Source organism: Salmo salar, chromosome 03 (genome assembly GCF_965601325.2).
Source record: "Salmo salar chromosome 03, fSalSal1, whole genome shotgun sequence".
Lineage (NCBI taxonomy): Eukaryota > Metazoa > Chordata > Actinopteri > Salmoniformes > Salmonidae > Salmo > Salmo salar.
Window position 1 is genome coordinate 53,113,665 of NC_138293.1, and position 15,641 is coordinate 53,129,305.

Genomic DNA, 15,641 nt, shown 5'->3' on the forward strand with positions numbered 1-15,641 from the left:
CCTTTCCCTCTATCTCTCCTTCTTTCACTTTCTCTCACTCTCTTTTCTGCTTTTCGCCCATCCTCCCTCTCTCCCTCAGAGGGTGGATCTCTCTCTGGAGAAGGCTACTCCCTGGCTGGTGTTGAATGGTTCTGGTCCAGCGGCGGACCTTATCTGTGAGCTGCTGGATGCACTGTCAGCCATACCCATGAGCCCCCCCTCTCCCCCGCCAGAGGGTGAGGGGAGCAAGAGCCCCAGTGCGGAGCTGCGTGACAGGGCCCGTGAGAGGGTCCGGAGGCACTTCACTGTCGAGGCAGACCTGGAGAAGCTGGTGGACAGGGTGAGTGGGGGCGGGGTGGGCTGGGATGTGTGTGTGGACGGGTGTGTGTGTGTGTGTGTGTGTGGGGAGGTGTGTGTGTGTGTCAGGGAGATCCTTCAAGATTGACTTCGAAATTGGAGGTATATCTTTGCACTGAGGACGTCAGGAAATGCCTTCAAAACCGGCCAGTAGGGGCAACAGTGAGCACTATTACCATCAAGTAGTCTTGAGTTTTTTTAGGGCATTGTGGCCAGGGATAGCAGATGTGTATAATCCTGGGATACAAATGGAAATAATTGTGTGTTTGATCCCAGTGGTAGGCACTGTTTCTGTTTTAACCCAATCCCAAACCTTAACCCTTACCATAACTATTCGGAATGAGTGTCTAAACTTAACCATTAACTTAGAAATTTGACTTCTGGAGAAATGGAATGATACCATTGTAGGAGCAAACCAGGGTGTCAAAAACACTTGGATAAACGTTTAATTCTGCAGTGCGACTGTGAGAGCTTGCTGGTGTGTGGATGGGTGTGTATACAAGTGTTTGTGTGTGTGTCTGGTCGATGTGAAATGGCCAGCTAGTTAGCGATGCGCTAGTAGCGTTCAATTGGTGATATCACCCGCTCTGAGACATAGAAGTAGTTGTTTCCGTTGACTTTTGTGGAGCGATAGGTAACGATGCTTCTTGGGTAGCAGTTGGTGATGAGTTCAGAGGGTCCATGGTTCTAGCCTGGTTTGGATAAGGAGAGGGACGGAAGTACTGCAACGTGTGTGAGAGAGAAAGCAAGTTTATGTAAGTGAGCACATAACCTTACTCCTTTTCTTTCTTCTTTACCCTTCACTCTCTATACCTCCCTCCTCTCTCTCACCAGGCTCTGAGTATCTATAAAAACAGAGATCTGATCACAGTGTTCCACGGGGAGCAGGAGAGTCCTGATGATTTTGACACAGTGCTACTGAAGGCTCTCGTCAGAGGTAGGAGTATGTGTGTGTGTGTGTGTGTGTGTGTGTGTGTGTGTGTGTGTGTGTGTGTGTGTGTGTGTGTGTGTGTGTATGCGCGTGCGTGCACCGTCTGCATGTCTATTTGTGTCTGTGCGCGTGTGTGTATGGTGTGTGTTTGTGTGCATTTGCTATCTGTTGACAGATATGTTAAACATGATCCTGGTCAAACTACTCATTCGTTCTATGTATTTGTCTGTCAGCCAGTAAACGTGTGTCCAGCGATGCCAGTGAGTACACAGAGGAGCTGAAGCTAGCAGTAGCCTGGAACAGGTTGGACATCGCTAAGAGTGAACTCTTCAATGGAGACATCCAATGGCAGGTGACCTGCTCCTCACGATCACCACTATCACCATTGCTAAACAGCATTTTTTACATTTTATGTTATTTAGTTGACAGGGCATTTATCAGACTGTATGTTTCCAATATCTCTGTATCGGATAATATTAGGAAAATAAGGAACAATACAGAGAAGATAGGCTGCTGGTGAAAGGAAGTTGGAAATCAGAACAATTTAGAACATTTTCAATTTGTGGAGCGTTTCTTATTTTTATCACTCGGTACGATAGTATTGTTTCAATTTTGACAGACAGACGGATAGAGAGAGAGAGAGAGAGACAGAGACACAATTTTCTTTTAGATAGATCGACAAATGGATATGTTTTGAAAAACATCCTCCTGCAGTACGAGGACCTAGAGGATTCCATGACGGACGCGCTGATCAACGACAAGCCCCAATTCGTACGTCTCTTCACCGAGAATGGCCTCAACATCCTGGACTACCTGACATACCGGCGTCTGGAGGGCCTGTATCGCTCGCTTTCCGACAGCTCTCTGGCCTACACGCTGCTCCAGCGCCGCCTCACAGAGAGGCAGGGCTTGGCCGGGTCCCTGCCCACCGTCCCCTGCTCCCTGGACGGGGCCTCGCTCCTCAAGAGCCCCAAGAGCCCCATATCAGAACCCTCGTCGGCCAAAGAGCTCAGCTTGTATGAGGTGAGGAGGGGTTGCACTTTATTTTATCGTAGTGGCTGCGGATGTGACTTTTATCAGACCTTTTCGTCTCCAGACTAAAGAAAGTTCTGCGCATGTATTTATTCTCTACTTTACGCACAGTCTCTGCTCTACTCATAGAGAACAGGCTACTCTGGCAAATGGTGCTTGTTTAATAAAGTTAGATCATAGCTGAATCAAAGTCTGCAAGATCACATAATGATAGTATTCTATGCAACAGAACCGAATATAATGGCATGGTATTACGTTACTGTAAGACAAAAACACCACAGCATTTTCTCTTATGTGGCCAAGACTAAACAGCGTGCACCACTAGGCAAAATACACAGGTAGGCTATGCTACTGTACATATCCCAATGAAATGGATTGAGATCAAATTATTGATATGCAGATACGGCATGGACGTTTCACCGGTAAAACTTGAAAAATTATCATTCATGATTGACAGTGAGAAATGTGAAGGGAAGGAGACCACAAAATGTGTGGGTAAAGTAGAGGTCAAGAAACACGTGTGCAGAACGTGATCCACACATGCACAGAAACGTCCTAATCTTTAGTAGGGAGAAAAAGAGGTCAGTCGGATATACAGACACAGGCTTTTGTTTTAAGTACTGATGTGATTAGGTATTTGTGGAGAAATTAAATGGTAAATTGATAAAATAGGGAGGGGAAAGGGGATGTATGGGGTCACTCACTGTGTGGAGTTGAGGAGCATTTGATCATATGTTTTTCTTTTTTTGAAAATCTGCTTCAACACATGAAAAAATACTATAGTATACTATGGTATAAATACCATATTCACTGTAGTGTCTGGTTTTGCTTTGTCATTATGGGGTATTGTGTGTAGATTGATGAGAGAAAAAAATGGTAATACATTTTAGAATGAGGCTGTAACGTAACAAAATGTAGAAAAAGGGAAGGGATCTGAATAGTTTCCGAATGCACTGTACTATAGTAATTAATGTAGTGTTTTTTGCTGATTGTAGTATACTGTAGTATATACTGTAGTGTTTTAGTTTTATTAACTTTGACATAGAAGTGGAGGCTTTCTCCTTGAGGAAACATATTGGAGAAATACTAAAATAGCACGTTTTCCATAACCTAAAAGAGCACATTTTCCATAATCTGAACAGATAGTTCAGCGCTTCTGCTATTTTCTATAACCTGTAGGGAACACAATATATTGTCTATACTTGGCATTTGGTTTCTCACTTATGGTTGGCACAAATTAGGATATGGTGGAGGGGAATGGGCTAATATGCTCATTAAATACGGTAATATTTACTATAGTTAAAAAAGTGTAGTGTTTTTGTGGACTTTAGGGTTTTTGCAGACATTATTGTTGTAAATATTCTACAGTATACTACAGTGTACTACACATGATCGAGGGTTACTACAGTGTGTAGTATAGTATACTACAGTATACTACATCATTCTATAGTAAGTGTTCTAGTATTCTATAGTATTTTCTCATGTGGGTAGTCATCTCAGTTCTATGTGACTTCCTCTCGCCTCTCCCTCCAGGTGTCACGGCTTCTATGGGACATCCTGGGAGATGTGTGTGAGCCCTTCTACTACAGCCCTCTGAAGTTGGACCAGAGCACCAGCACCAGGAGAGCACTGAAGGTAGTGGTTGCATTCCAAATGACACTCTCTCCCCTATATACAAGTAGTGCACTACTTTTGACCAGGGCCCTGGTCAGAAGTAGGGAAAGGGAAAAGGGACACCTAGTCAGTTGCACAACTGAATGCATTCAACTAAAATGTGTCTTGCGCATTTAACCCAACCCCTCTGAATTAGAGAGCTGTGTGGGGCTGCAGTTGTTGTTGGGGGTTAACTGCCTTGGTCATCAGCAGATTTTTCCACTTTGCTGGCTCAGGGATTCAAACCAGCAACTTTCTGGTTATTGGCCCAACGCTCTTAACTACTAGGGTACCTGCCCAGTAGTGCACTATATAGGGGATAGGTGCCATTTAGGAGGCAGCTAGTGTTTGTAGTAGTGTCGCCTCACACCACTGTTCTACATAGACATGAATTACAAATGCCTTTGTTCTCAATGATACGGTACAGTGATGCAGTGATAGTGTAGACTCCACCATTATAGTTTAATTATCAATGCTACTATGGTGATACCACTGCATTACAGGCCATAGAATGTAACTGTGACTACTTCACTCTTTCCCTCTCTTTCACCCCGTCCCCCTCTTTATATCCCTATTCCCCCTCTCTCCTCCCTCTCAGCACATGAATAAGTTGTTGCTGGAGGAGTGTCTGTACAAGGAGCAGCGCTGTCTCTCTCCCTGGGCCTCCCTGTTCATCTGGGCCGTGCTGCAGAACCGTAGCGAGATGGCCGTCTACTTCTGGGAGATGGTAATTTATTAAATAATGATTTATTTTAACCTCAGTTATGAACAAATTCTTATTTACAATGACGGCCTACCCCGGCCAAACCCTAACCCAGACGACGCTGGGACAATTGTGCACCGCCCTATGGGACTCCCAATCACGGCCGGTTGTGATACAGCCTGGAATCGAACCAGGGTCTGTGTGACGCCTCTAGCACTGAGATGCAGTGCCTTAGGCCACTCGGGAGTGGTCTGACCAGGTGAGTCAGTTAAGATTATATGGGACCAGGCAGCTGTAATGACAGTGATAAACAATGTGCTCACTCAACAATCTAATTTGTAGAAAATAACATGGACTCCAAAGGCCATTCATTAAAGGTAGACTCAGTGAAATGACGTTGCCATGAGCAGCACCGCAGATATTCCGATGAGCATGATGCAAAACTTCTCACACAGTCACACAGCGTATCTGTGCATGTGCAGGGGTTCGCTTCATGCTGCTACAACGTGGTAGCTACCGGACCGAAACAGTGGAGTGGTTTAGCCTCGTGCTTCATCGCTCTTAGTTGTTGTGGAAATTGACCCACTACTGCTATTTACTTTGTGCATCTGCGTCATCTCGCTGAGTCCACCTTTAATTTACCAATGTACAATGCTTCTCTCTCTTTCTCTCTCTCTCTTCCCTCCTCCTCTCCAGGCAGGGGAGTCTGTCCTCAGTGCTCTGGCAGGCTGTAAGATGCTGAGGGAGCTGTCTAAGCTGGAGAGTGAGACGGAAACCAAGCTCTCTATGAAGGAGCTGGCCCAGAAGTTTGAGAACTTGGCCCTTGGTGGGTTAGCCTTATCCTGGCTGTGTGTTTGTACTGTGAGGATGTCATTGTAGTGGTTATCAACTCTGTTATGCATACTGTTAGCAGCTTGTATTTTCTGAGTGAAGGTTACCCCATAATGCCTAGTAGCGAGTCCGCATCAGACCGCAAGGGACCACCTGTTCTGAAAGTCTGCTGGATGGCATCCCAGTCTGGGACCATTTGCAATACTTTCACACCTTTAAGATGAGGACTGAAGCAAACATATCCAGATTCCTAATGGGAAACTTAATTTGAAAACCTGTGACCCGTTTCTTCTCTCTTTAGAAGTCTTCAGTGAGTGAGTGTTAACCCTTTAATCATCTCTCTAGACGTGTTCAGTGAGTGCTACCAGAGCAGTGAAAGACGCTCCTTCACCCTCCTTATAAGGAAGTCTCCGGTGTGGGGCGGAGCTACCTGTCTGCAGATGGCTACTGCAGCTGACGCCCGCCTCTTCTTCAGCCATGACGGCGTGCAGGTCCGTACTAAACCCAGGGGTCAGGGGTCAAGATGTGTGTGTGTGTAGCTGAAACCCTTCCTCGCCCCTCCGTCTTCCATTTGCGCATTCACACACGCCTCCTCCATATGCACACAGCAAATTCTTCAGTAAAAAAAAGAGGCTTGGTTGTTGCATTCATTCATTTTCAGTTCTATGGACTTCACCAAGTGAGATTCTAATCGAATATGTCATCATAAAGTAGGCCTTATTTTAAGGGCCTAGTTTTACACTAATATAGGGGCCTGAAACTCATACACATCACTTTGAACCAAAACCACACCTATCATTATCACATTTCCCAGCATCCTCTGTGCAGGTTGATTTTTAGAATTGTTTGTTTCAATATGTAAACTACTGTTCAAAAGTTTGGGGTCACTTAGAAATGTCCTTGTTTTTGAAAGAAAATACAATTTTGGGTCCATTAAAATAACATCAAATTGATCAGAAATACAGTGTAGACATGTTAATGTTGTAAATGACCATTGTAGCTGGAAACGGCGGATTTTTAATGGAATATCTACATAGGTGTACAGAGGCTCATTATCAGCAACCGTCACTCCTGTGTTCCAATGGCACGTTGTGTTAGCTAATCCAAGTTTATAATTTTAAAAGGCTAATTGATCATTAGAAAACCCTTTTGCAATTATGTTAGCACAGCTGAAAACTGTTGTGCTGATTAAAGAAGCAATAAAACTGGCCTTCTTTAGACTAGTTCAGTATCTGGAGCATCATCATTTGTGGGTTTGATTACAGGCTCATAATGGCTAGAAACAAAGAACCTCTGAAACTCGTCAGTCTATTGTTGTTCTGAGAAATGAAGGCTATTCTATGTGAGAAATTGCCAAGAAACTGAAGATATGGTACAACGCTGTGTACTACTCCCTTCACAGAACAGAGCAAACTGGCTCTAACCAGAATAGAAAGAGGAGTGGGAGGCCCCGGTGCACAACTGAGCAAGAGGACAAGTACGTTAGAGTGTCTAGTTTGAGAAATAAACGCTTCACAAGTCCTCAACTGGCAGCTTCATTAAATAGTACCCGCAAAACACCAGTCTCAACGTCAACAGTGAAGAGGTGACTCCGGGATGCTGGCCTTCAAGGCAGAGTTGCAAAGAAAAAGCCATATCTCAGACTGGCCAATAAAAAGAAAAGATTAAGATGGGCAAAAGAACACAGACACTGGACAGAGGAACTCTGCCTAGAAGGCCAGCATCCTGGAGTCGCCTCTTCAAGGAAATTTCTAAGTGACCCCAAACTTTTGAACGGTAGTGTATGTTTGTGCTTGTACATTGATTTATTGAGTAATTAATAATCCTATGCTACTGAAATATAAATTACAGCATTTTCTAAATTAATCCCATATGCTACTTGGACTTATTGCACCCATTACTGAAATGGTTGTTCCAATTTAGATGCTTTAGGTTGTCTCATAGCTTAGTCTTCCTTACCTTTGCAGTCATTCTGAATACAGGTTGCGGGTGATTAAAAATGCCAGATATTGGCTATCCCCACATTGGCTGGATTCCAATAGGAATGTTACATTACCTTGCAAGAGAATCTTGTTTCTCATGGTCTGAGAGCCCTTTAGGTGCCTTTTGGCAAACTCCAAGTGGACTGTCATGTGCCTTTTACTGAGGAGTGGTTTCCGTCTGGCCACTCTACCCTAAAGGCCTAATTGGTGGAGTGCTGCAGAGATGGTTGCCCTTCTTGAAGGTTCTCCTATCTCCACAGAGGAACTCTAGAGCTCTGTCAGAGTAACTATCGGGTTCTTAATGACAGATTTCTTGATTTATCTGAGAGGAAGTGTATTTTAGGAAGTGGCAATGCTGTTGCTATGGCGTCTCAAGAGGGACAAACAGTAATATTGCCTATTTTTTTCCTCATTTTTCAAGCGAAGGTCTTTTATTAAGGGAGTATGTGAAGCACAGACGTTCGCTTCGCTTAGCCAAGTTCTCCTAAGAGGAAACTGAACCTAGTATGCAGAGCCTTAACTATGCTTCTACCTCTTCCTCTGGCAGTCTCTGCTGTCTCAGATATGGTGGGGAGACATGGAGAGGAGCACGGAGGTCTGGAAACTGGTCCTCACTTTCTTCTTACCCCCCCTCATCTACACCAACCTCATCACTTTCAGGTTAGTGGCTACCTGTCTGTCTGTCTGACAATTTCCAATCCATTAAGCTTTCCTTATGTTCCTCATGCAGTGCGTACATAGAAATTGGAATAATACGGAAAAGATTGACCGGCGCTGAAGGGAAAAAAGTTGATTCAGGAAAATGTCCAGTACCATTCCAAATTTCTTCTTTTTCACTATCAGCCAATCTTCACTGTATCAATCCAATTTTCAATATGTGGAATGTTAGAGAAATTGGAAGGATACAGAGAAGATGGTGATGAAGGAAGGTTTCCTCACTCTGCGCCTCTGTCTGTCTGTCAGTCGGTCAGGTCTCTCTCTCTCTCTCTCTCTCTCTCTTTCAGGGAACAGGAGGAGGAGGGGAAGTCGGAGGAGAAGGTGACTCATGGTCGAGACACAGACAGTCTGGATGGAGGAGATGCCACCGTGTTCTCTCTCGCCGACATCATGCAAACGTAAACACATACACACACACACACACACACACACACACACACACACACACACACACACACACACACACACACACACACACACACACAGTAATTATTCTCATTATTTTCCTCACAGGGAAGAGGATGCTGAGGAATATGCTGCTTTAAGAGCCAAACTGAAAGGTGCCTCCAATCCCAAGAGGCCCTACATACTGCTGCGCTGGAGGGAGTTCTGGTTTGCGCCCGTCACCTCGTTCCTGGGCAACGTGCTGATGTACTTCCTGTTCCTCTCCCTGTTTGCTTACATCCTATTGGTGGACTTCAAGCCCCCGCCCCCTCACGGCCCGTCCGCCTTAGAGTTTGTTCTCTACTTCTGGGTCTTCACCCTCGTCTGTGAGGAGATTCGACAGGTAGGACGCATCACACGAACACACACACACACACAATTGACAGGTAAGAACATATAAATTCATATTAATGACCATCCTCTCTCGCAGACGTTCTTCGTGGGCAGCAACACTATATATCAGAGGATGAGTCTCTACATCCAGGACATGTGGAATAAGTGTGACATCTTGGCCATCTCACTCTTTGCCCTGGGCATGTGCTGCAGGTCTGTATATTTCATATTTACATTTACATTTACGTCATTTATCAGACGCTCTCATCCAGAGCGACTTGTGTATATGTGTCTGTGTGTTGATGTATATGGACTGTACACTCAGTGGCCAGTATATTAGGTTACACCCATCTAGTATCGGGTCGCACCCCCTTTTGCCTCAGACAGCCTGAATTATTCGGGGCATGGCGTTCAATCATTGCTCAGTTGGTATCAAGGAATGTAACGTGTGCCAGAAAAACATTCGCCACACCAGTACACCAGCCTGTACCGGTGACACCAGGCAAGATGGGGCCATGAACTAATGCTGCTTACTCCAAATCCTCCAAATCCTGACGCAACAGGCGCAACAGGAACCAGGATTTGTCAGATCAGGCAATGTGTTTCCACTCCTCAATTGTCCAGTGTTGGTGATTGTGTGCCCACTCGAGCCGTTTCTTCTTGTTTTTAGCTGATAGGAGTGAAACCCGGTGTGATCGTCTGCTGCAATAGTCCCTCTGTGACAAATATCGATGAGTAGTGCATTCCGAGATGCCATTCTGCACACCGCTGTTGTTCTGCCCCGTTATTTGTCTGTTTGTGGCCTACCTGTTAGCTTGCACGATTCTCCTTCGATCTCTCTCATCAATGAGCTGTTGTCGCACCGTTCTCAGTAAACAGTGAAAAGCCCAGGAGGCCGGCCGTTTCTGAGATACTGGATCCGGTGCGCCTGGCACCGGCAATCATTCCCAGCTCATTGTCGCTTGGGTAACTCGTTTCCCCATTCTAATGTTCAATCGAACAGTAACTGAATGCCTCAATGCCTGTCTGCCTGCTTTATATAGCAAGCCACGGCCACGTGACTTGCTGTCTGTAGGAGTGATCCATTTTTGTGTACCTAATAAATGGGCCACCGACTGTATATGAGTGTGTGTGTGTGTGTGTGTGTGTGTCTATCTTTGTGAGTGTGTGACCCTGTGACTATAACCAGGTGTTTGTTGTGTGTTCTAGAATGTTCCCTTGGTCCTATGAGTTTGGCCGTGCTGTGTTTGCTGTGGACTACATGGTGTTTACCCTTCGTCTCATCCACATCTTCGCCATCCACAAACAGCTAGGACCCAAGATCATCATTGTCGGCAAAATGGTAAGTGATTCTTTTAAGTATTTGTGAGGATGATGAAGGTCTTTGTCAACTGAAACATGATCTTGTGATGAAGACTGTGTAAACATTTCAAATGCTGGCTATACTGAGTGTACAAAACATTAAGAATACCTGCCTAATATCGAGTTGCACCCTCAAGGCTCAAAAATCCTTCTTTAACCTGCCTCCTCCCCTTCATCTAAACTGGTTGAAGTGGATTTAACAGGTGACATCAATAAGGGATCATAGCTTTCACCTGGTCAGTGTATGTCATGGAAAGAGCAGGTGTTCATAATGTTTTGTACACTGTGTATATAAACACACTCGTGTTGTGTGGTAAGGTAAGCTAACCACTGACGATATCTACTCCTGTTGAAGTATTTTAAAAGGAGAGTCTGTATTAAAGTCTATGAGTCGACATCATTTAGGTCTGTGCAAACGTCCTTTAGTGTTATTGCAATGTTACCAATACTTTTCCTAATCCTCTGTTCCTCTTCCTGATTGGTAGATGAAGGACATCTTCTTCTTCCTCTTCTTCCTGGCGGTGTGGCTCATGGCCTACGGCGTAGCCAATCAGGCGCTGCTCTACTCCTATGACCCCCGTCCCAATTGGATCTTTCGCAGAGTGTTCTACAGGCCATACCTACACATATTTGGACAGATCCCCATACACGAAATGGATGGTGCGTCAATGTTTGTGTACAAATGTGTTTTTTTCATGTGAAGGTGTCTGTGTGTGTACTTGAAACCTACAGCAATAGTATATAACTGTGCTCTCTCTCTGACTCTCTACCCTCTTTGCCTAACCATTTGAAATGTTGACTTTTCTCTTCACATCCCTCCCTCTGGTTTATCCCGTCTATACTGAACAAAAATGTAAACACAACATGTAAAATATTGGTCCCATGTTTCAAGAGCTGAATTAAATGATCGCCGAAATCTTCAATTTTTTTCCGCAAATTTGTTTACATCCCTGTTAGTGAGCATTTCTCCTTTGCCAAGATAATCCATCCACCTAACAGGTGTGGCATATCAAGAAGCTGATTAAACAGCATGACCATTACACAGGTGCACCTTGTGATGGGGACAATAAAAGGCCACTCTAAAATGTGCAGTTTTGTCACACCACACAATGCCACCGATGTCTCAAGTTTTGAGGGAGTGTGCAATTGGCATGCTGACTGCAGGAATGTCTGCCAGAGAATTGAATGTTAATTTGTCTACCATAAGCCGCCTCCAACGTCTTTTTAGAGAACTTGGCATTACGTCCAACCGGCCTCAAAACCGCAGACCACATGTAACCACACCACCCCAGGACCTCCACATCTGGCTTCTTCACCTGCGGAATCGTCTGAGACCAGCCACCCAGACAGCTGATGAAACGGAGGGGTATTTCTGTCTGTAATAAAGCCATTTTGTGGCTCATTCTGATTGGCTGGGCCTTGCTTCCTAGTGGGTGGGCCAGTCTCAAAAATTGGTGGGCCTATGCTCCCCGAAACCCACTCATGGCTGCACCCCTGCCCAGTCATCTGAAATCCATAGATTAGGGCCTAATGAATTCATTTCAATTAACTGATTTCCTTATATGAACTGTAACTCAGTAAAATCATTGAAATTGTTGCATGTTACGTTTATATTTTTGTTCAGTATATTTTGAACCCTCACTCTCTCCCCCCTTCCCTCTCTCCATCCCCCCCTTCTCTCCCTCCATCCCCCTTTTTCTCCCTGTCTCTCTGTCCATAGCTGATAAACTGGAGGAGGGGATACAGTGCACCAATAATGCCACCCTGATCGGGGCGGGGGCAGAGCCCTGCATGAGTACCTACGCCAACTGGCTGGTGGTCATCTTATTGGTCATCTTCCTGCTGGTCACCAACATCCTCCTGGTCAATCTGCTCATCGCCATGTTCAGGTAACGTACCTTCTCGCTCTGTCCCTCTTTCACCCTCTCTGTCCCTCTTTCACCCTCTCTGTCCTTCTTTCACCCTCTCTGTTCTTCTTTTTCTCTCTGTCTCTCTTTTACTCGCTCTCTGTCCCGGTTTCACTTTCTGTCCCTCTTTCCCATCTAGCACCCCCCCTCCATATCCTTGTTTCACTCTCTTTGTGTTCCCCTCAACAGATCATCACTTATTCAATAGGCCCCTCTAATCCGTGGGCTGATTTCCTCTTATCTAGTTCCTCATTGTGTCTTGACTAGTGTTGTTTATTGTCTCAGAACCACTGATCTGATGAATAATAGCTAATTTAATTTAATTCAATCAACTTGATTTCATTTTTAAGTGTGTTATTTGACACTATCATTGCGTGTTATCAAAATGCCAAATGTTTTTCTGACTTTTATTTGTACCCAAAACGTCAATAACCCAAAAATATAATAAAACCAATACAGTGCCTTTGGAAAGTATTCAGACCCCTTGACTTTTTCAACATTTTATTACGTTACAGCCTTATTCTAAAATTGATTAAATATTAAAAAAGAGTCAGCAATCTACACACAATACCCCATAATGACAAAGCGAAAAGAGGTTTTTAGAAATGTTTGCAAATGTATAAAAAATGAAACACGTACCTTATTTACATAAGTATTCAGACCCTTTGCTATTAGACTTGAAATTGAACTCAGCTGCATCCAGTTTCCATTGATAATCCTTGCGACGTTTCTACAACTTGATTGCAGTCCACCTGTAGTAAATTCAATTGATTGGACATGATTTTGAAAGGCACACACCTGTCCATATAAGGTCCCACAGTGGACAGTGCATGCCAAAGCAAAAACCAAGCCATGAGGTTGAAGAAATTGTCTGTAGAGCTCCAATATAGGATTGTCTGTAGAGCTCCAATATAGGATTGTCTGTAGAGCTCCAAGATAGGATTGTGTGGAGGCACAGATCAAGGGAAGGTTACCAAAAATGTTCTACAGCATTGAACACAGTGGCCTCCCTCATTCTTAAATAGAAGAAGTTTGAAACCACCAAGAATCTTCCGAGAACTGGCCGCCAGGCCAAACTGAGCAATCAGGGGAGAAGGGCCTTGGTCAGGGAGGTGACCAAGAACCAGATGGTCACTCTGACAGCACTCTAGAGTTCCTCTGTGGAGATGGGAGAACCTTCCAGAAGGACAACCATCTCTGCAGCACTCCACCAATCAGGCCTTTATGGTAGAGTGGTCTGACGGAAACCACTCCTCAGTAAAAGGCACATGACAGCCCGCTTGGAGTTTGTCAAAAGGCACCTAAAGACTCTCAGACCATGAGAAAAAAGATTCTCTGGTCTGATGAAACCAAGATTGAACTCTTTGGCCTGAATGCCAAGCGGCACATCTGGAGGAAACCTGGCACCATCCCTACGGTGAAGCATGGTGGTGGCAGCATCATGTTTTGGGGATGTTTTTCAGCGGCAGGGACTGGAAGACTAGTCAGGATCGCGGGAAAGATGAACGGAGCAAAGTAGAGAGATCCTTGATTCAAACCTGCTCCAGGCAACCAGGACCTGAAACTGGGGCAAAGGTTCACCTTCCAACAGGACAACGACCCTAAGCACACAGCCAAGACTACGCAGGAGTGGCTTCGGGACAATTCTCTGAATGTTCTTGAGTGGCCCGGACTTGAACCCGATCAAACATCTCTGGAGAGACCTGAAAATAGTTGTGCAGTAACGCACCCTGTCCAACCTAAGAGAGCTTGAGTGGATCTGCAGAGAAGAATGGGAGAAACTCCACCAATACAGGTCTGCCAAGCTTGTAGCATCATATGCAAGAAGACACAAGGCTTTAATCGCTACCAAGGTGCTTCAACAAAGTACTGAGTAAAGGGTCTGAATACTTATGTAAATGTGAGATTTCAGTTTTTTTAAATCTTTTTTTTTCTTCTTCTAAATACCAGTTTTTGCTGTAATGTAACAAAATGTGGAAAAAGTCAAGGGGTCAGAATGCTTTCCGAATGCAATGTATTCGCTGATATTCTGGCTGGTAACATTTCACTGTGGCTGGCTCTCTCTCTCTCTCATCACTGCAGTCATACGTTCTCAAAAGTGCAGGAGCACAGCGACACCTACTGGAAGTTTCAGCGCTACAAGCTTATCTTGGAGTACCACTCCAGACCCTGCCTGGCGCCACCCTTCATCATCATCTCCCACCTCCACCTCTTCATCAAGAGGCGCATCCGCAGGATCCCCTCCGTCAAGATCAAACACTTTGGTGAGAAGAGATGGAGACGGCGGGAGGGAGGGGAGGAGAGCCACTAGAGATGTGATGTATTGTGAAATGAAAATGCTCACAGTTGTATATTGCTAAATTACTAGCATTTTAGAAGTCCACTCCCAATGTCATCCCAAATTTCATCTGAATAGCTGAATATTTAAAAAAAAAAATATATATCTTCTTCCAAATCCCCCTCTTTTCCTCTCCTCTATCTCTCCTTCAGTTCTGGAGATACATGGTAGGCAGGCCAGTAAACTGAACATGTGGGAAGCCATCCAGAAGGAGAATATACTGTCTGCCCAGAACAAACGAGAGAGAGAGAGCGACTCGGAGAGACTTAAACGCACCTCCGTCAAGTGAGACATCTCTCCACCTCTCCCCCTCAGTCACTTATTTATGTCATATACTAAACGCCAGATTTAACAGCTTTAGTTTGTTTTGCTTTGGTGCTATTTTCAGAAGTATGTGGTGAATTTTCCAAAACTCTTAGTACAACTCTCCAAACTGGTAACACTTGTAATGTAGCAAGTCTTATTTTTAAAACCTTTATTTGTGCATTAATTTTGTTTGGGGAGATCTTTCACCACACAACCATTGATCCAAAATATAAGTTAACTGTGATATTCCATGAGAATATTGATTTAAACACCAAAACACAACATAATGATATCTAACCAGTTTATCCAATGTTTCAAAATTGCCTTTTGAATGTAGCATGTTTCAGTACTGTAAATTACAGTACATTATACTGTTCTCACATTACGCAATACACTTACACTACCCATCAAAACTGAATTTCCATCATTTCTGTCCCATGTGTGGTCAAAGGTGTGATCATCGAAGACATATTTCACAATCATTGAAACAAAAAATGTATGTATTGTTCATATATAATTACACTATAGGTGTACTGTAATCAAATTAAATGAATGAAAGAAACAACATTTACCAGGCACGAGTTTGCATCAAGCCTGTCTTGAGCATGTGGCCATAGGTTCTTATTGACATCACAGTAATTGTCCTCATTGTTCATGCACCCGGGGTAAAAACTTTTGGCATGGCGAATCCAAGCCTGACATAGATCTGGATTGATGTCATTGGATGCCTCATCCATGGCTTCATCATGGGGATGGCAATCATACA

The 15,641-nt window shown here is 44.3% G+C and overlaps 1 protein-coding gene across 2 annotated transcripts in view; it reads left to right on the forward strand.

The window, feature by feature from the left end:
* trpm4a (transient receptor potential cation channel, subfamily M, member 4a) overlaps nt 1–15,641 on the forward strand; it is a 74,245-nt gene that overhangs the window by 40,972 nt on the left and 17,632 nt on the right. For both annotated transcript variants that reach the window (XM_045716111.2, XM_014192262.3), the window contains exons 8-24: nt 80–319; nt 1,171–1,273; nt 1,501–1,619; nt 1,982–2,290; nt 3,833–3,934; nt 4,551–4,679; nt 5,352–5,481; nt 5,832–5,977; nt 8,016–8,128; nt 8,473–8,583; nt 8,699–8,972; nt 9,060–9,175; nt 10,172–10,304; nt 10,810–10,984; nt 12,045–12,213; nt 14,314–14,495; nt 14,722–14,854. In XM_045716111.2, the coding sequence (XP_045572067.2) occupies nt 80–319; nt 1,171–1,273; nt 1,501–1,619; nt 1,982–2,290; nt 3,833–3,934; nt 4,551–4,679; nt 5,352–5,481; nt 5,832–5,977; nt 8,016–8,128; nt 8,473–8,583; nt 8,699–8,972; nt 9,060–9,175; nt 10,172–10,304; nt 10,810–10,984; nt 12,045–12,213; nt 14,314–14,495; nt 14,722–14,854 (2,684 nt within the window). The remainder of the gene's footprint in view (nt 1–79; nt 320–1,170; nt 1,274–1,500; nt 1,620–1,981; nt 2,291–3,832; nt 3,935–4,550; nt 4,680–5,351; nt 5,482–5,831; nt 5,978–8,015; nt 8,129–8,472; nt 8,584–8,698; nt 8,973–9,059; nt 9,176–10,171; nt 10,305–10,809; nt 10,985–12,044; nt 12,214–14,313; nt 14,496–14,721; nt 14,855–15,641) is intronic.